This window comes from Lipotes vexillifer, unplaced genomic scaffold (genome assembly GCF_000442215.2).
Source record: "Lipotes vexillifer unplaced genomic scaffold, Lipotes_vexillifer_v1.1 scaffold628, whole genome shotgun sequence".
Taxonomy (NCBI): domain Eukaryota; kingdom Metazoa; phylum Chordata; class Mammalia; order Artiodactyla; family Lipotidae; genus Lipotes; species Lipotes vexillifer.
The window spans coordinates 832223-853978 of NW_006779395.1; the positions used below are offsets into that span (position 1 = coordinate 832223).

The following is a 21756-nucleotide window of genomic DNA, read 5'->3' on the forward strand; positions in this document are numbered from 1 at the left end:
GTTCAACTCTTCAACAATACACTCACTGAAACACCTCCCATTTGATTAAGACTTTTGCTGAAAAAAATGACACAGCTAATGGTGATTAGATTCAAACCCAGGTAACTAACTCACATTGAGAGTATTCACCAAAATTGAAACTGTCACTATTAGTCAAAAGTAAAACCAATGTAAATTTTTTCTTCTGCATAATAAATTTTATTAAAGTTTATATTTTATAACATTAAAGCTTCTTACAGCTAATTAGAATAACAAAGAGAAAAGCTGAAAATATACTAAAGTTCCTTCAAGTAATTCACCCATATGAAACACTGAAAAATTCTGGACTAGTATAATAAAAATCCCAAAGGTCATGTACTCAGAAAAGAAAATTGGTTAACACTGGAAAACTTCACACACACCACACACATACACACCCACACATACACACACCCCTCTCAAATCAACTGTTTTTGAAAAACATAAAGAAAAAATTTTAATGACTAATAATGGCCTATGTTTCAAAATAAATTAGGAAACAAAAAATAAGATGTTCTTCAATAACTATTTTAGCACATTATCCTTTAAAAGGCAATAAACACTTTTCCTACCACCATAATCAAAGGCCAGTTAGATGGAAAAAAACTACAATGCTCAAAACTCTGCAAAGATTAGGAGTTCGTAAGTGTGTAAATGCCTGGTACACATAGTGGTGGCTCAATAAATATGTAGAATAAATGAATAAAAGACTACATGAAAACTGCCAGAATTATTAAATTTGAGGAAATTAAAAAGAAAGAAAAGCTTCACATGTATATTAATTCTTAGATTTAACCAGCCCTACCCTTTGGGGAGAAATGAAAGCAAAGGAATCACTGGGGTGGTGTCTGTCTGCCTGGGTTACAAGTGCTGCCTGACAACTCAACAAGCAGTTTTTGAAAACTTGTTTCAAAACGTTGTAAGTACATGAAAGACAGTTCAACAATCATTTTTAATTTTTTTAAGTAAAAATAAACTCTTCTGATCATCAAATGCATGCAGAAATAAGCATCACCATGAATGACATTACCTGCAGAAGTCACCTAAAAGAAATCTTCACTTCAGGTTATATACTGTTACATAAGTATTGAATTCAAAAGAATTCTTAGATTTTTCTACTTCCCAACTACTTTTCCCTCTTAAGCCATTTGGACCTCTGCCAATATAGATGGAAAAAATTCCTTTCATGAGGAAGCTGACTCCCAGGAAGAACCCACTGGGGTCCAACAGGGCAGGGTAACCTCCTATTTTCCATCTGAACCTCCAAGAGCTAACCCAGAATTTAACATATGGTCATTACTGAGCTGGGCACTGCAGGATACTTTCCAATACAGATTCACATGAGATCTTCCCACTCAACTTTCAGGATAGCACTCAAAATGGCTGCAAGGGTGTGGCAGGCATGTCAAGGTATCTCTCATCCTGCTGATATCCAGTGAATATATGAAAATTTAGCAGGGGGATAATTCAATCATATCCCAACCTTAGGAAAATAAGCAGTTGTTTAAAAGGTAGTCTCTGCTACATACTACAGATGAAAGAAAAAAAGAGACATCTCTTCAGAAAACAGAAATAAATGTTGTAATTACTAAGTTTTTGAAAACTGTACATTGACCTAATTACTCCAAGAGGTGATTAGCCAATTTGGAATTTTTTTCAAGCCTATTTGATTATATGAATAGTTACTGAAACACATCTAAATTATGTGCAGAAGAGCTAAACAAGCTGAAAGTCAAAAAACAACTTGATGTCTGTAGTACTCTATAGGGAACCCTCAATACATTATGGGGAGAAAAAAAGATAGATTACATTACACCTTGACTTAAAAATGATTTAAAGCAATGATTTTCAAACTTTGGGTCTCAAGAGTCTTCTACACTCTTAAAAATTATTAAGGACCTGAAAGAACTTTGTTTTTGTGGGTTAGTATGTTTATCAGCAGTTACTGTTTTTAGAAGTTAAAACTGAGAAATTTTCAAAATATTAATTCACATAAAAATACCAATAAATCTATTAGTTGTTAACATTTTTTGGAATTTTTTTTTTAATGAAAAAAAATTTAGTGACAGAAGAGTGGTATTCTTCCAGAAGATACCTTAGATTCTCATATCTATAGATTCTCGTATCTATTTATGCAATCTGTTGTGACATGTTGTTTTGGATGAAGTATATGAAGAAACTCCAGGGACTTCTCTGGTGGTGCAGTGGTTAAGAATCCGCCTGCCAATGCAGGGGACACGGGTTCAAGCCCTGGTCTGGGAGGATCCCACATGTGGTGGAGCAGCTAAGCCCGTGCACCACAACTACTGAGCCCGCATGCTGCAACTACTGAAGCCCGAGCACCTGGAGCCCGTGCTCTGCAACAAGCCCACGTGCCACAACTAGAGAAAGCCTACACGCAGCAACAGAGACCCAACGCAGCCAAAAATAAGTTTATTTTTTAAAAAAAGGAAAGGAACTCCAGTTTCACACATATATATAGCTGGAAAGGGAGGCATATTTTAATATCGGTTTCAGTAATTATAGATATTCTTTGATACTTCACCAAAACTTGACAAGTGGTAGTTTCTTAAACATCAGTTGCAATGTGAAATCTGAAACTGTATCAATCAACTTCTCATGCTCTGCTAGATTAAAATCCATTGGTCTATCTTGCACTGAGTAAATTTTTAATATCCAATCAAGATTTTGTTGACCTTACGTACTGGTAATTTAGAATAATGGTTCACTGAGCTATGCAGATCTTCCAAATACTTACACAGTATTTTTAAATTACATTATTTAACATCATCTTATCAGAAAAGTTTCACCAATAAAGCCTCTTCAGAAAAGAACTGGGAAGATGTCAAGCTATGGTGGTGAACAGAAGTTTTCCAAAATTCTAATTTTTGCTGGAAAGTCAAATTTGTCCACTGGCAATAAATACTTTTAGTTGTTTAGTTGTTTAAATACTTTTAGTTGTTTCCCTTGAAGTGAGAGGCTCACCTGTTCATGTTAGATGTTAGAAAAATGTCTGCTAAACACCCACGTCTGAATAACCACAGTTCGTCCATCAGTTCTTTCAAGCAAAAACAGTATTCTATGTAAAAAGCAACTAGTTTAGCTTGCAACTCAATCACACAAATGACTGAGGCAACCTTTTCTCGAGGCAACTTCGAGATAGTATATGTGCTTTACATGTCCTTCTTATTTTATCAAGTTAAAAGGAAGTGTACTCGAAGACTGAAATGAAACAAAATTACTCCAATTTTTATGGATTCATCAAAGAGATCCTTAAGTGAAAGTAGCATTGTTGTTTTAATTGCAAATGCACGGCAGTGGCTACTAGTACAGTCTGCTACCCCAGCAGCTTGATTCGTGTTAAAATGCCAGCAGCTTTACCCATCACCACTTTTGCAAATGTCAAAAACAGTGAAAAAGTGGGGGAAAAAAATCCTAGTATTAGTAATGGAAAGAGTTTTGACCTTACAGACCCCCTGAAAGTGCCTCCGAAGACACCAGGAATCTACAGAGCATACTTTAAGAACTTCTGGTCTAACACAGTATTTCCCACACTGAGGAATCCCTATGTGAAGGGCAGAGGTGTCAAGCTAACAGGATTCTAGAGACAGCTCCACCTCCAAACACAACATCTACAAATTGGCTACCACTGTATGTGTTTATTTTGAATTCCCATATTAGATTCCATTTGAAGAAATGGTTCATTCTACAGCCACCACAGTCCAAAAACCATAGACGTTCCTAATTCGAGCTATCCTACAAGGTCTACGTGCTCGAGTAAAGTCACACAGAGGCAATCATACCTTGTCTATCAGATCACGGTTGACACAGTTGGGCAATTGCTGGAGAAAAGCATCTACTATGAGCTTGAGATGAGATCCAGTGCTGGCTTCTTCATCCTCTTGTTCTAATACGAAATTCGTTTTTAAACAGGTTTAAATATATATATACATAGACAATATAAGAATAAAAACATCCAGTAAGAAGTTATCTGGGGCATAGATAATCTAGAGCACTTTTCTTACTCATGAAAAAATGAAGCATTTTTTGAGATATTACCCTAGAAAGTGTGGGTATCTTTAGAATCATAACCCTAAATCACTACTGTCTTTCAGATATCAACTATAAAAAGGCAAACTTTTACATAAGTCATAAGTTGCATGTAGTTTTATAGTAGATCTGCTATTTTTATGTCACGCATCCCTTCTCCCATGTCTTCAATTAACAGTGCGATCATCGCTTGCCCTCGAAGGCAATCCATGGGATTCTGATGGGGAAGGGTGCTGCCCAAGCACAGACACCACCACTCCTCTCGGCCACAGGCAAGCATGACACAGGACTAGTCAAGTCCTTCCATGAGGCTTATACACAGACAGTGGGAGACAAGCCCTCTTTTCTTCTGATGTCACTAACTGGTTTGAGCCAAGGGTAGCCTCCAGCCATGCCTCTCTCCCTTCATGACATGGATAAACAGAATCTGCAGTAGGAAACAATGAAGCCCATAGAGAGACAGGCAATACTGACAAGGTATCTTTCTAATAAAGAATCCTAACTAATAAAGAAACTTGATGGGAAGTATTCAGGAAATAATTAACAATGTGATATTTTTATTACTAAATATAAAACATTACTCAATTATAAAGATAAAATTACCACAGATGAATTGATATACTAATTGTCTTTTTATCTCTCAACTTTCAAACACACTTATGTTAAGACTGTAAACATTATAGCAGAATTAGAATACATTAAGGACAATGCTAGCAAGTAGAGAAGTGTAAGAAATATCTATTAACATTCAGATTATCACTAAAGTTTGTAGTCACATAATATAGGACATGTAGTATTTCTGTTCCAAATCAAATTTCAAAAAAGTGATAGCCTAGAAACAACAGGAAAACACGGAATAAAAGAGTAAAGACCCATATTCTCAGGCAAGGGCTCTGTGTAGAAACACTAATCAAAACTTGGGAATTCCCCAGCGGTCCAGTGTTTAGGACTCTGTGCTCTCACTGCCGAGGGCCCGGGTTCAATCGCTGGTCAGGGAACTAACATCCCACAAGTTGCAAAGCGTGGCCAAAAATAAATAAAATAAAACAGACGTTTAAAAAAAAAAACAACTAGTCAAAAATTAAAATTTCTGGCAAAAGTGTTTACCTTGCTCATCAAGAAGTTTCTTTGTAAGATCTTCAGCTTCATCTCCACCCTCTAGCTCCAAAGTGTCATCATTAATCTCTAGGTTCTCCAACTCAAGCTCCAAATCATCAGGACTTGATACCTCCTTATTATCCTTAGGTTCCTTTGCCTCTGTTTGAAATCAAAGAATCAGTACCTCTGAAATAAAAGTCACATTGAAATCCTGCTGCAAAAACTACAAAGACTCACAAAATCTGCATCGTTTGTCTTAGAATCTACAATTATACCTGGCAAGAAATTTGATATATTCAGATTTTTAAAAATACATTATGCTCATTGAGAACAAAGACCATAACTTCTTTGATTCTGTATGCCATCTGTTCACTGAAGAAATGAACAGATGGATGGATTGATGAATTGATGAATGGAGACATATATGGCATGAGGATCTGTGGTAAAGATGAGGGGAAGATAAAGCAGATTAGATAAAGTGGACTCTAATTAATTAAGATGTCCATATTATTCTGTCATTCATTTAACCTAGTGACTCAATGTTCATATTACAAAAGTAGTAATTAAAAAAAAAATTTTACAACTATTATATTGAAACTAATCTTTATAGCACTTCAATATAAAAAAATTTGTCCTCCAGCACTTACCTTTGTAATCATCCTTGTTGGACTCTTTATTCTGACAACTTTTTTCATTATCTTTAAACAAGATGGCTGGAACAAAAGCTTTCAAATCAATGAGGTTCTCATAAAAATTCCGAGCATCTTCATCCTCCCATATACCACCTTCCAAGTCATAATCTCCAGGTTTACCAGGTGTAAATATATCAATTCCAGGCCCATGCTCTACAATAATGTAAATCACAAGGAATTAAAACCAATAAACCTTGAATGTTTTGATTAACAGACGCTTCTTCAATCCACAAGCACTCTGAACTGTTCATGTAACCATCTTTACCAGAAAATCACAAACTGTGTTTTAGCTCTAAACCAGGACAGACAAGAGGAAAGCATAGGATAAAGATGTTTTTCTCTTAAATGTTTTAAGCAACTGATATGAGATCAAGTAGCCATTTGATATATTAGGCCCACCTTCATAAAACTTAAAACCAATATAAGAAATATATAAGCATGGTCATTCCTAAATATCCAGCTTAAAGTCCCACCTCCCGTATGAAGCATTATTTTAAGACTCGCAACCCTCTGTACAATTTATATCATAATTATCATCACAAGTTTATGGTTTATCTTACCATAAACCCTTAAGAAGCAACACTCCTTTTGGTATTTACTTGGTATAAGACAGACTGCCATAAATGGTCAATTGATAAATAACTGGAAAGGAAGGGAAGGAATGATGAGGAAATATATAGATATTTCAGTAGAGTGGAAAACCATGTATAACACACACACACGCACACATACACACACACACACAGTCTACCTTACATACAACTACACTTTCTTAAACTCAGAACATTAAAAGTAACTAATTTCCTACTTCATGATCATGAGACCATTCATGATTTTATCTATCCTCACTGTACATCTCTCCAAACTAGAGAATGATCCTGCAGATTAAAATTCACCTTGAGGGGTTCCTTGGTGGTGCAGGGGTTAAGAATCCTCCTGCCAATGCAGGAGACAAGGGTTCAAGCCCTGGTCCAGGAATATCCCACATGCCACAGAGCAACTAAGTCTGCGTGCCACAACTACTGAGCCTGCATTCCAAAGCCCGCGTGCCACAACTACTGAAACCCGTGCACCTAGAGCCCATGCTCCGCAACAAGAGAAGCCACCGCAATGAGAAGCCCGTGCACCACAAGGAAGAGTAGTCCCCGCTCGCTGGAACTACAGAAAAGCCCAGGAGCAGCAACGAAGACCCAATGCAGCCCCAAATTAATCAATTAATTAATTTTTTAAAAAAGAATCTAACAGAGCAGAAACCAGAATTAAAAACAAACAAACAAAAAAAAAAAACAAAAAAATCCTGAGAGGGACTTCCCTGGTGGCGCAGCAGATAAGAATCTGCCTGCCGACTTCCCTCGTGGTCCAGTGGTTAAGACTCTGTGCTCTCAATGCAGGGGGCACGGGTTTGATTCCTGGCTGGGGAACTAAAATCCTGCATGATGCAGAGCATGACCCCCCAAAAATAAAAAAATTAAAAAAAAAAAACTAAAAGGATGTTTTGGGGCTTCCCTGGTGGCGCAGTGGTTGAGAGTCCGCCTGCCAATGCAGGGTACACGGGTTCGTGCCCCGGTCTGGGAAGATCCCACATGCCACGGAGAGACTAGGCCAGTGGGCCATGGCCGCTGAGCCTGCACGTCCATAGCCTGCACGTCCGGAGCCTGTGCTCTGCAACGGGAGAGGCCACAACAGTGAGAGGCCCGCGTACCGCAAAAAAAAAGAATCCGCCTGCCAATGCAGGAGACACGGGTTCGAGCCCTGGTCCAGGAAGATCCCACATGCTGTGGAGCAACTAAGCCTGTGCAGCACAACTACTAAGCCTGCGCTCTGGAGCCTGCAAGCCACAACTACTGAGCCCACGTGCCACAACTACTGAAGCCCACATGCCTAGAGCCCGTGCTCCGCAACAAGAAGCCCCTGCACGACAACTAAGAGTAGCTCCCGCTCCCCACAACCAGAAAGCCCACGTGTAGCAACAAAGACCCAACGCAGCCAAAAATAAATAAATAAATTTATTTTAAATAAAAAATAAAAGTGATGGCAGAATTTTGTCAACTTTGTTACACAGCATTTACATTTATACTGTATTAGGTATTATATGTAATCTACATGATGATTTAAAGTATATGGGAGGATGTGTGCATGTTATATGCAAATACTAAGCCATTTTATATGAGGGACTTGAGCATCGTTGGAGGTCCTGGAACCAATCCCAGGCAGATACCAAGGAAGGACCATAAATGTAATCACAGTATACAATGGGTATTTTCTTATTGAGGATGTAAAATACAAAACACCTTCTTGTATTATAAAAGGACACTTTACAAATATTTCACTCTTAGATTTTTAAGTAAATAGGATTTTCAAATAGTTTTAAGATTAATAATGTATTAACATTTATCTACCGAAAGTAATTTTTCAAGTAGTTGTTGTGATATGTTAGAATAGTATATTAGGAGCCTTACCAAAAAGTTTAAAACACCTTCGAAATAATATGGAAAGTAACTCATCTTACAAAATGATAAACAATTTATTTTATAAAACTGCAAAGTAGGCTTTAGTTCTAAGTTAACAATGTAAGATAATATACCATTCAAAACAACTAAATTACCTTGGTTGTTTGGCCTGAGGCAACCCAACACTGGAGCCTACCTGGGCTCTTTGGTAGGGCTAATGGCAGACTCTGGGATGGCTCACACCAACGAGTACCTCCCAGAACTTCTGCTGCCAGTGTCCTAGTCCCCACGGTGAGCCACAGCCACCCCCCACCTCTGCAAGAGACCCTCCAACACTAGCAGGCGTGTGGATGAAAGGCTCTTGGTGCTGCAACCAGGATTCAGTGCTGTGCCTCTGACATGGGAGAGCCAACTTCAGGACGCTGGTCCGCAAGAGACCTCCCAGCGCCACGTAATATCAAACGGTGAAAATCTCCCAGAGATCTCCACCTCAACACCTACACCCAACTTCACTCAACGACCAGGAAGCTACAGCGCTGGACATCCTATGCCAAACAACTAGCAAGGCAGGAACACAACCCCACCCATTAGCAGAGAGGCTGCCTAAAATCATAAGGCCACAGACACCCCAAAACACTCCACCAGACGTGGACCTGCCCACCAGAAAGACAAGATCCAGCCTCATCCACCAGAACACAGGCACTAGTCCCCTCCACCAGGAAGCCTACACAACCCACTGAACCAACCTTAGCCACTGGGGGCAGACACCAAAAACAACATGAACTAAGAACCTGCAGCCTGCAAAAAGGAGACCCCAAAAACAGTAAGATAAGCAAAATGAGAAGACAGAAAAACACACAGCAGATGAAGGAGCAAGATAAAAACTGACCAGACCTAACAAATGAAGAGGAAATAGGCAGTCTACCTAAAAAAAGAATTCAGAATAATGATAGTAAAGATGATCCAAAATCTTGGAAATAGAATACAGAAAATGCAAGAAACATTTAACAAGGACCTAGAAGTACTAAAGAGGAAACAAGCAATGATGAACAACACAATAAATGAAATTAAAAATACTCTAGATGGGATCAATAGCAGAATAACTGAGGCAGAAGAACGGATAAGTGACCTGGAAGATAAAATAGTGGAAATAACTACTGCAGAGCAGAATAAAGAAAAAAGAATGAAAAGAACTGAGGACAGTCTCAGAGACCTCTGGGACAACATTAAACGCACCAACATTCTAATTATAGGGGTCCCAGAAGAAGAAGAGAAAAAGAAAGGGACTGAGAAAATATTTGAAGAGATTATAGTTGAAAACTTCCCTAATATGGGAAAGGAAATAGTTAATCAAGTCCAGGAAGCACAGAGAGTCCCATACAGGATAAATCCAAGGAGAAACACACCAAGACACATATTAATCAATCAAAAATTAAATACAAAGAAAACATATTATAAGCAGCAAGGGAAAAACAACGAATAACACACAAGGGAATCCCCATAAGGTTAACAGCTGATCTCTCAGCAGAAACTCTGCAAGCCAGAAGGGACTGGCAGGACATATTTAAAGTGATGAAGGAGAAAAACCTACAACCAATATTACTCTACCCAGCAAGGATCGCATACAGATTTGATGGAGAAATTAAAACCTTTACAGACAAGGAAAAGCTGAGAGAGTTCAGCACCACCAAACCAGCTTTACAACAAATGTTAAAGGAACTTCTCTAGGCAAGAAACACAAGAGAAGGAAAGTCCTATAATAACGAACCCAAAACAATTTAGAAAATGGGAATAGGAACATACATATCGATAATTACCTTAAATGTAAATGGACTAAATGCTCCCACCAAAAGACACAGATTGGCTGAATGGATACAAAAACAAGACCCATATATATGCTGTCTACAAGAGACCCACTTCAGACCTAGAGACACATACAGACTGAAAGTAAGGGGATGGAAAAAGATATTCCATGCAAATGGAAACCAAAAGAAAGCTGGAGTAGCAATTCTCATATCAGACAAAATAGACTTTAAAATAAGGACTATCAGAAGAGACAAAGAAGGACACTACATAATGATTAAGGGATCGATCCAAGAAGAAGATATAACAATTGTAAATATTTATGCACCCAACATAGGAGCACCTCAATACATAAGGCAAAAACTAGCAGCCATAAAAGGGGAAATCGACAGTAACACATTCATAGTAGGGGACTTCAACACCCCACTTTCACCAATGGACAGATCATCCAAAATGAAAATAAATAAGGAAACACAAGCTTTAAATGATACATTAAACAAGATGGACTTAATTGATATTTATAGGACACTCCATCCAAAAACAACAGAATACACATTTTTCTCAAGTGCTCATGGAACATTCTCCAGGATAGATCATATCTTGGGTCACAAATCAAGCCTTGGTAAATTTAAGAAAATTGAAATTGTATCAAGTATCTTTTCCGACCACAACGCCATGAGACTAGATATCAATTATAGGAAAAGAGCTGTAAAAAATACAAACACATGGAGGCTAAACAATACACTACTTAATAACGAAGTGATCACTGAAGAAATCAAAGAGGAAATTAAAAAATACCTAGAAACAAATGACAATGGAGATACAACGACCCAAAACCTATGGGATGCAGCAAAAGCAGTTCTAAGAGGGAAGTTTATAGCAATACAAGCCCACCTTAAGAAGCAGGAAACATCTCGAATAAACAACCTAACCTTGCACCTCAAGCAATTAGAGAAAGAAGAACAAAAAAACCCCAGAGTTAGCAGAAGGAAAGAAATCATAAAAATCAGATCAGAAATAAATGAAAAAGAAATGAAGGAAACAATAGCAAAGATCAATAAAACTAAAAGCTGGTTCTTTGAGAAGATAAACAAAATAGATAAACCATTAGCCAGACTCATCAAGAAAAAAAGGGAGAAGACTCAAATCAATAGAATCAGAAATGAAAAAGGAGAAGTAACAACTGACACTGCAGAAATACAAAAAATCATGAGGGATTACTACAAGCAACTCTATGCCAATAAAATGGACAATCTGGAAGAAATGGACAAATTCTTAGAAATGCACAAACTGCCAAGACTGAATCAGGAAGAAATAGAAAATATGAACAGACCAATCACAAGCACTGAAATTGAAACTGTGATTAAAAATCTTCCAACAAACAAAAGCCCAGGACCAGATGGTTTCACAGGCGAATTCTCAAACATTTAGAGAAGGAAGAGCTAACACCTATCCTTCTCAAACTCTTCCAAAATATAGCAGAGGGAGGAACACTCCCAAACTCATTCTACGAGGCCACCAATATCACTGATGAACACAGATGCAAAAATGCTCAACAAAATACTAGCAAATACTAGCACATTAAAAGGATCATACACCATGATCAAGTGGGGTTTATTCCAGGAATGCAAGGATTCTTCAATATACGCAAATCAATCAACGTGTTAAACCATATTAACAAAGTGCAGGAGAAAAACCATATGATCATCTCAATAGATGCAGAGAAAGCTTTCGACAAAATTCAACACCCATTTGTGATAAAAACTGTGCAGAAAGTAGGCATGGAGGGAACTTTCCTCAACATGATAAAGGCCATATATGACAAACACACAGCCAACATCATCCTCAATGGTGAAAAACTGAAACCGCTTCCACGAAGATCAGGAACAAGACAAGGTTGCCCACTCTCAGCACTCTTCTTTTTTTTTTGGGGGGTGGGTACGCAGGCCTCTCACTGTTTTGGCCTCTCCCGTTGCGGAGCACAGACGCGCAGGCTCAGTGGCCGTGACTCACGGGCCCAGCCGCTCCACGGCACGTGGGATCTTCCCAGACTGGGACACGGACCTGTGTCCCCTGCATCGGCAGGCAGACTCTCAACCACTGCGCCACCAGGGAAGCTACTCTTATTCAACATAGTTTTGGAAGTTTTAGCCACAGCAATCAGAGAAGAAAAGGAAAAAAAAGGAATCCAAATCGGAAAAGAAGAAGTAAAGCTGTCACTGTTTGCAGATGACATGATACTATACATAGAGAATCCTAAAGATGCTACCGGAAAACTACTAGAGCTAATCAATGAATTTGGTAAAGTATCAGGATACAAAATTAACCCACAGAAATCTCTGGCATTCCTATACACTAATGATGAAAATTCTAAAAGTGAAATTAAGAAAACACTCCCATTTACCATTGCAACAAAAAGAATAAAATATCTAGGAATAAACCTACCTAAAGAGACAAAAGACCTGTATGCAGAAAATTATAAGACACCGATGAAAGAAATTAAAGATGATACAAAAAGATGGAGAGATATAGCATGTTCTTGGATTGGAAGAATCAACACTGTGAAAATGACTCTACTACCCAAAGCAATCTACAGATTCAATGCAATCCCTATCAAACTACCACTCGCATTTTTCACAGAACTAGAACAAAAAGTTTCACAATTTGTATGGAAACACAGAAGACCCCGAAGAGCCAAGGCAATCTTGAGAAAGAAAAACGGAGCTGGAGCAATCAGGCTCCCAGACTTCAGATTATACTACAAAGCTACAGTAATCAAGACAGTATGGTACTGGCACATAAACAGAAATATAGATCAATGGAACATGACAGAAAGGCCAGAGATAAACCCACGCACATATAGTCACCTTATCTTTGATAAAGGAGGCAGGAATGTACAGTGGAGAAAGGACAGCCTCTTCAGTAAGTAGAGCTGGGAAAACTGGACAGGTACATGTAAAAGTATGAGATTAGATCACTCCCTAACACCATACACAAAAATAAGCTCAAAATGGATTAAAGACCTAAATGTAAGCCCAGAAACTATCAAACTCTTAGAGGAAAACATAGGTGGAACACTCTATGACATAAATCACAGCAAGATCCTTTTTGACCCACCTCCTAGAGAAATGGAAATAAAAGCAAAAATAAACAAATGGGACCTAATGAAATTTCAAAGCTTTTGCACAGCAAAGGAAACCATAAACAAGCCAAAAAGACAACCCTCAGAATGGGAGACAATATTTGCAAATGAAGCAACTGACAAAGGATTAATCTCCAAAATTTACAAGCAGCTCATGCAGCTCAATAACAAAAAACAAACAACCCAATCCAAAAATGGGCAGAAGACCTAAATAGACATTTCTCCAAAGAAGATATACAGATTGCCAACAAACACATGAAAGAATGCTCAACATCATTAATCATTAGAGAAATACAAATCAAAACTACAATGAGATATCATCTCACTCCAGTCAGAATGGCCATCATCAAAAAATCTAGAAACAATAAATGCTGGAGAGGGTGTGGAGAAAAGGGAACAATCTTGCACTGCTGGGGGGAATGTGAATTGGTACAGCCACTATGGAGAACAGTACGGAGGTTCCTTAGAAAACTACAAATAGAACTACCATATGACTCAGCCATCCCACTGCTGGGCATATACCCTGAGAAAACCATAATTCAAAAAGAGTCATGTACCAAAATGTTCATTGCAGCTCTATTTACAATAGCCAGGAGATGGAAGCAACCTAAGCGTCCATAATCAGATGAATGGATAAAGAAGATGTTGCACATATATACAATAGAATATTACTCAGCCATAAAAAGAAACGAAATTGAGTTATTTGTAGTGAGGTGGATGGACCTAGAGTCTGTCGTACAGAGTGAAGTAAGTCAGAAAGAGAAAGACAAATACCGTATACTAACACATATATATGGAATCTAAGGGGAAAAAAATGTCATGAAGAACCTAGGGGTAAGATGGGAATACAGACACAGACCTACTAGAGAATGGACTTGAAGATATGGGGAGGGGGAAGGGTAAGCTGTGACAAAGTGAGAGAGTGGCATGGACATATATACACTACCAAATGTAAAATAGATAGCTAGTGGGAAGCAGCCGCATAGCACAGCAAGATCAGCTCGGTGCTTTGTGACCACCTAGAGGGTTGGGATAGGGAGCGTGGGAGGGACAGAGACGCAAGAGGGAAGACATATGGGAACATATGTATATGTATAACTGATTCACTTTGTTATAAAGCAGAAACTAACACACCATCGTAAAGCAATTATACTCAAATAAAGATGTTAAAAATAAATAAGTAAAATAAAGTAGAATCTCAGCCTTAAAAAAAAAAACTAAATTACAAATAAATATAAGCAAAGAAATATCAGCATCACAAATGTCCAATTCACTTTATTACCTGCCCAAGAAATAAAGTAAATCTTTCTGTAGCTCCAAGTATGTTTTAAGACAGGCACCTGTTAGACACAATCTAACGATATCTATTACAAAAGAACCTGAAGGGACTTCCCTGGTGGGGCAGTGGTTAAGAATCCCCCTGCCAATGCAGGGGACTCAGGTTTGAGCCCTAGTCTGGGAAGTCCCACATGCCACGGAGCAACTAAGCTTGTGCACCACAACTACTGAGCCTGTGCTCTAGAGCCTGTGAGCCACAGTTACTTAGCTCATGCACTGCAACTACTGAAGGCTGCACACCTAGAGCCCGTGCTCCACAATAAGAGAAGCCAACGCGATGAGAAGCCTACGTACCACAATGAAGAGTAGCCCCTGCTCACTGCAACTAGAGAAAGCTCATGCACAGCAACGAAGACCCAACGCAGCCAAAAATTAAATAAGTAAATTTATTATTAAAAAAGAAAAGAGCCCCTGAAGAAATTCATCGTATCATATGAATTAATTATTATTCTCTAAGTGCAAAGCCTTTTCCACTCAGAGAAGCATTTCAAGTGGATTTTCAATGTTCTTATTAGGTCTTAATACTACTTCTTCATTTAAAAAATTTTAAAGACATTTCAAAACATCCATTTTCAATATTACACATCTGAGAAGACTAAAGATATAAGTGATTACTGTCTACTAAAAAAAATCACAATGTTTGTTTTTAAGGATATCTTACCTTCTGGTGTTGGTTTGTCTTGAGGAAGATCTGGCATATTTTCATCCAAAAGGTCTGCTAAGGATTGAGAATTTGCCAGCAGCTTCTGATAAGACATAGCAAATTCCTCATACTGTTTATGTCTATCTTCACTCAGCTCCCCTTTAGAATGTAGAATACGCCTATAAACAAATGATGAAATAATCTGATAATCTTATCAAAATAGATGGGATCATGTATTATTACATTGGGAATGTTCCATAAAATTTGACTTTATCACACAGGCTTATTAACACAATCTTCTTTAACAACTTATTTTTAACACTTAACTTTCAAGACGTATCTGAAATTAAAACTTGTACGTCAAATTCACCTAAACAATTAAAGTTTTTTAAACAATTAAATTTTCACATTGGTTCTTCAGAAAACATGAAGTGTGATTAACAATTATGCTTGCAGAAATATAAAATTCAACAGTATACCACTAATTTTAGTATTTTGTTACAGCCATATTCCCATCAGACATACAAGCTGGTTTTCAAAAACAGTACGTTATAGAAAGAATCAGTATCTTTAAACTTTCACAATGATTTGATTCGAGATTATCTTGAAAAAGCCTACATCTTCCATGTAGTCAATTCTCAAGCTACTGTGCAAGCACTCGTTATTTATCCATTTAACAAATATTAACTGAGCAAACCCACTTAATCAAGGACAGGCCACCCTGAAGAGCAGAGGACACAAGTACTCCTGCACTCTGCAAACAGTTCACTAATAAGCCACCCATAATTAGAAATGTAAAACTAATGAAAATTTTCAAATTGTATAAAGTAAAATTTTTACTGTAGTACCTTAGATGGTTGAAATGTCTATAGCTGGACCCAATTTTTCTACAACTAAATATTTATGTAGTAGTGTAACATCTGAAATTTATAAACCTTAATACAAATACAATATGGATTTCAAAAATCAATTATAAATTGTAAATTAAGTCATTTTCAAAAGTAATATTTAAAAGTATTTTTTATTCCTTGTTTTGAGTTTCCTTATGAACAGTGAAGAAAATGAGTTAGAGTTTTTTGTGTGTTATCTCCTGAAAAGTTATAGAAAATGAAGTAGAAAATCCATCCCTACAGTTATTTATCCCTGCTTATTTGGAACAATTTCCAAAGTTTCCCATTTTCTCCCATTCTTATCCACAGAAACTTTTGTTTAAATGCTACAATATTCCAAATATCAACATTTTCTATTTTTAGGAATAGCAGTTCCCATTTACAAGCACAAGATAGATCAATACAAAGATCAATCATTATTCATTAAATCCAATTCTTTTTTTCCCCAAATCTGGCCTATTAGGATCTAAAGTGAGAATTTTTCACTCATTTTCTTGTGATTTAAATACACGTCAGACAATATCGTTCTACAAATAGATAAGTAAAATGCCAAGATAGTTTAACCATAATAATCCAGGCTAAAAAGTACTCCTCTAACAACACTGTCATTAAAGAAGTTTCTTTCTCTCTTCAAACATATATTTCAGACTAACTTTACAGGCAAAAACAAAGTTTCTTTCAGTAAGTTTTATGAATGAATTTTTTTAATTAAAGCAAATACCCAAGCATTTAAAAATATTCAAGTCATGAAAGAAATGACTGACAATATTTTAAATGAGCTTGTTAGAACTTTTAATTAGAAGTCATGTCATTTTTGAAGTTAAAAAAGCCATTAAAATTAAATAATTTGAATAAATAATACTCAAAGGCAGGCCACTCTAAAATGTTCTACAATTATTAGGAAAAATGTTAATTAATTAAAACTTGAATTTATTCAGAAACAAATTATGTTAAAAGAGATAATAGTTCCAAGGGATTTCAAAACCTCTATTGACAACTAAGATGCAAAATTATTTCAGCTTGAAACGAAATTGGAAAATATCTCAAAATACCATGAACCTGGAACTTTATTTCTCTAACAAGTTGACATTCTGGTCTTCTGAAGAACATACACCCAGTTTAGGTTATACAATATTCACTAAGGATTTATGACATACAAGCTGTAGCAAGGTGGTGACTATTTTATCAGAACAGAAAATGAATTCTTTTTTCCAGTATCAACTTCACTTTCAAACTTTTGCCTGGGACTTTGCATGGGTAAATTAAAAGTGACTGAATTCTATGAGGGGTCCCTTTGTATGCATTCAGTTCCTTTCCATTTCTCCTGGAACCAGTTAAAACTCTGAAGCTTCAGAGATATTCCTCGTCCTCCCAAAACCTCAATTCCACGATTAAACGTTTAACAGTACTAATTTACCTAACTACTTAATTTATAAGTGTTTAGGTTATTGTCTAATAAGAATAGTGGGGGGGGTTAGATTTTGGTTGACTGGTTTTCTAATCAATTCTTATACTATGCACTCAGAAAGCAGTACAGGATACCAATGAAATGGCATTAGAAGAGTTCTGTTATACACAAAACTTATAGTCGTATGTATTTTTTCCTTGACCATTTATTTAATATACATTTCCTAAACATCTGACAAATCCTATAGCATGTAATAAGACTACAGACTTCAAGCAAAGAAAGAACCCATCACAGGTACCTGAAAATTCAAAATCCCTAGTCATTTAGAGGTTCTAACGAAATTTAAATGAAACAGTTTCTAGTTAATGTACTATATAAGTCAGTTTATATAAGTTTATGAAGTCCATATGGAAGTTTTTCAGTTTGATTAAATTTTAGACCTGTATGAGGGAACTAAATATACACAGCACCTTTGACCAGAGTACCTTTTCTGTACATCAGTATAAATCTCACCAAAATTTCTTATGTAAATTCCATGGGAATATATCACCAAGCAAAATCAAGCTAAAGATATGATTCATCACATATCACTTTAATTACAATCTCTTCAGAAACACATCTATTACACAAAGCTGCTTTGAAGCCATTATTCTGAGACTGTCATAAACCAGAGGTCAGCAAACTTTTTCTGCAAAGCGCCAGATAATAATTATTTTAAGCTTTGCAGACCATATGGTCTTTGTTGCGACTACTCAACTCTGCTGATATAGCACAAAAGCAGCCACAGACAATATGTAAACAAATGAGTGTGACTATGTTCCAATAAAACTTTATTTATGGACACTGAAGTCTGAACGTCATATAGTTTTACTATTTCACAAAATGTTCTTCTTTTGATTTTTTTGAACCATGTAAAAAGGTAAAGATCATTCTTAGCTCACCGGCTGTACAAAAACGAGTGGTGGGCCTAATCTGGCCTGCAGGCCATAGTTTGCCAATCCCTGTCATAACTGGAGATAACTGAGTATCACTGTTAAATACATTATAAACAAGTTCATTCTCTCTCCTGGTATCACTGAACAATAGGGAGGAAATAGTACCATAAAGATATGAAAAGTAAGCAATGGAAACAAAACTAATTCCAAGTCTTATTCACTGTAATAAAAAAAATAAGAAAGTAGACCTCCTTCACCCAAAATATGAGATATCACTACCTGGGAGGACCCCCTAAGGTACATCAATCCTTGATTTCCGGAGTGTTTTTTATATTATATTTAATATTAATTTAACTTAATATTGTAAAACTGACAGAAAATTTCAAATAGTCCATTCTGGAATCTAGCATTATATCTCATAAATAAGAAAAGCCACAGATGCCTCAAAAAATTCTAGTATTGAGACATTCGGTTTTCTTTCTTTCCATTTTTTTCCTTTTTATTGTTATTGCCTGACTTGCTTGCTATTTCTTTTATTTTGTATAGTGTTTATTCCGTTGTTTTGTATTGTTTTTAAAATAACCCATGAAAGTTTAATAAGTTTTACATACAAATTTTCAAAATCATAAAAAGGCACAAAGAGAAATTCTTATTCAAAAAACTTTCTGAAGGATTGAGCAGGCAATATACTATTAATGGTGAACTAACATTTATTGAATACTTACAATGTGCCAAATACTGTTATTAAATGCTTTTACACATATGAGTTCACTGCATTGTTCACAAGTACCTCAGAGGTAGAGTGCTATTGTTATCCCATTTTACAGAAGAGAAAACCAAAGCACAGAGATGTGAGGTAACTTGCCCAAAGTTACAGAATGAGTAAATGACATCTAAAACTTGAACCCAAGCAGTCTGGCTCCAAAGTCCATTCTCATAACTACTGGATTATACTGCCTCTCAAATAAAATTTAAATTATCCACTTGGTACCTTATTTTCAATTAGGATGTCTCTCAAATGCATATCAAAGGCAAGCCTTCCCACATTGAGGTTCTTGTTTTATATTCTCTTTTGGGTCCTTCTTTTGTTTGGATTTGACTTTGTAAATCCTGAGTAGCTAATGAGTTTACTAGACACCTTAAAAGTAAGTACTAGGGCTTCCCTGGTGGCGCAGTGGTTAAGAATCTGCCTGCCAATGCAAGGGACACAGGTTCAAGCCCTGGTCTGGGAAGATTCCACATGCCACAGAGCAACTAAGTCCATGCGCCACAACTACTGAGCCTGAGCTCTAGAGCCCACAAGCCACAACTACTGAGCCACGGGCCACAACTACTGAAGCCCGCGCACCTAGAGCTTGTGCTCCGCAACAAGAGAAGCCACCATAATGAGAAGCCCATGCACCACAAACCAAGAGTAGCCCCCACTCACCGCAACTAAAGAAAGCCCGCACACAACGAAGACCCAACACAGCCAAAAACAAAAAAAAAACAAACAAAAAAAGAGTAGCCCCGCTCGCCACAACTAGAGAAAGTCCACGCACAGCAACAAAGACCCAATGCAGACAAAAATAAATAATAAATTTTAAAAATATATAACATTAAAAATAATAATAAAAAAATAAGTACTAAATGCAGATGAAAATGAGTACTATGGAAGATGTGAAAAATACAGAATGAAAAGGTAGGAAAGAACCTGATTCTATCATTTGCTATCCAAGTCACATTGGGCAAGCTCTTTAATCCCTAAATCGGATCTATCACCTTCAAAATACAGGTATTTCTTTCAAGGGTACTGTGAGGATCAACTGAAATCATACATCTGACGCACTATATCAATGTAAAACAGTATTTTCGTGAAAAAAAAAAATGCCAGAGCTCACTGTAGAAAAAGCAAGAACTTCAATGCCAAGTATTATTTTGATCTTCTATTAGCCAAGTTAAAAAAGAAAAAAATCTTGAAAAGACCACAGAAAATCCATTTTAGCTTTGTTCTTATGCAGTCATGCAAAACAACATAGAACACATGGCCAAATCTTGAAAAAATAACCATGAAGCAGACCCATGAAAAACTACTAGGTTTCACTTTTCATCTCCTTTAGCGCTCTATCAAATTCTCATGAGAACTTAAATTTTCTTGTGGTTTCATTTTAGAATTTGGTTACAGATGTTGTACAATCTTATATGAAAAGAGACTAGAGCAACAGTTAAACATAACTGTACCCAAAGATTTATTAACCAACTATGTCAAAGTCTTTGACTCAGAATTAGAAATTATCTGAAAGGAGGTAACAATTTTGAAGCATTTATAAAATTGTTAAAGCCTCTGTAAGTCTAAAGAACAGTGATATAACATTTTAATAGTGCTTAAACATTACTACACAATTTATTAAACAATCTCCCTGTAAAGGCAAGGTACAACTTATCTGGAAAGAATGTGAAAGGTAAAAGCAACACTATTTAATTTCAGGTTGATGTGTTTTCAGATTTCAACACTGTTAAAGTAATGCCTCATGAATTTGCAATAATAAAAGAAACCTCTGGCGAGGGCGGGTGATAAATTGGGAGACTGGGATTGACATATATACATTAATATGTATAAAATGGATAACTAATAAGAACCTGCTGTATAAAAATATAAAATAAAATTCCAAAAAAAAAAAAAGAAAGAAACCTCCCTGGTTTTATTAACACGGGAAAAGCTTACATTCTACCTACATTTTTCTTCCTTACTAGACTTTAAATCATTTACTGCTGTTGGACTGAGCATGCAATCATGAAGGTCATAATTCACCAGTACTGAAAAGAGAAACATACCCCCACTCACACCAATTAATAAGAAAAAAAAAGAAATTAAGACACTTGAGAATTATTCAAGCAAGAATTCTGACTTAATATCTGAATTCGATTTCACTACACTGCTAGAAATGAACTGTTACATAATTAACATTAAGTTACATCTAATAAAATTAAATCATTTTTTCACCCAATTTTTATTAAATGCCAAAAAAATACTAGGTTATATTACCTTAATGAGAATAATATCTCAAAGTACAAAGCATTTCAAGTATAAAGAGCACTGATCATAAAAAACAAAACTTGGGCTTCCCTAGTGGCGCAGTGGTTGAGAGTCTGCCTCTCGATGCAGGGGACACGGGTTCGTGCCCCGGTCTGGGAGGATCCCACATGCCGTGGAGCGGCTGGGCCCGTGAGCCATGGCGGCTGAGCCTGTGTGTCTGGAGCCTGTGCTCCACAACGGGAGAGGCCACAGCAGTGAGAGGCCCGCGTACCG

General features: G+C 36.8%; 1 protein-coding gene across 1 annotated transcript in view; it reads right to left on the bottom strand.

The window, feature by feature from the left end:
- Window positions 1-21756, bottom strand: part of UPF2 (UPF2 regulator of nonsense mediated mRNA decay) — a 99108-nt gene that overhangs the window by 62898 nt on the left and 14454 nt on the right. The window contains exons 4-7 of the mRNA XM_007452589.1: window positions 15253-15413; window positions 5814-6011; window positions 5176-5325; window positions 3822-3925 (exon numbers count right to left, since the gene is read on the bottom strand). Coding sequence (XP_007452651.1) covers window positions 3822-3925; window positions 5176-5325; window positions 5814-6011; window positions 15253-15413 — 613 coding nt within the window. The remainder of the gene's footprint in view (window positions 1-3821; window positions 3926-5175; window positions 5326-5813; window positions 6012-15252; window positions 15414-21756) is intronic.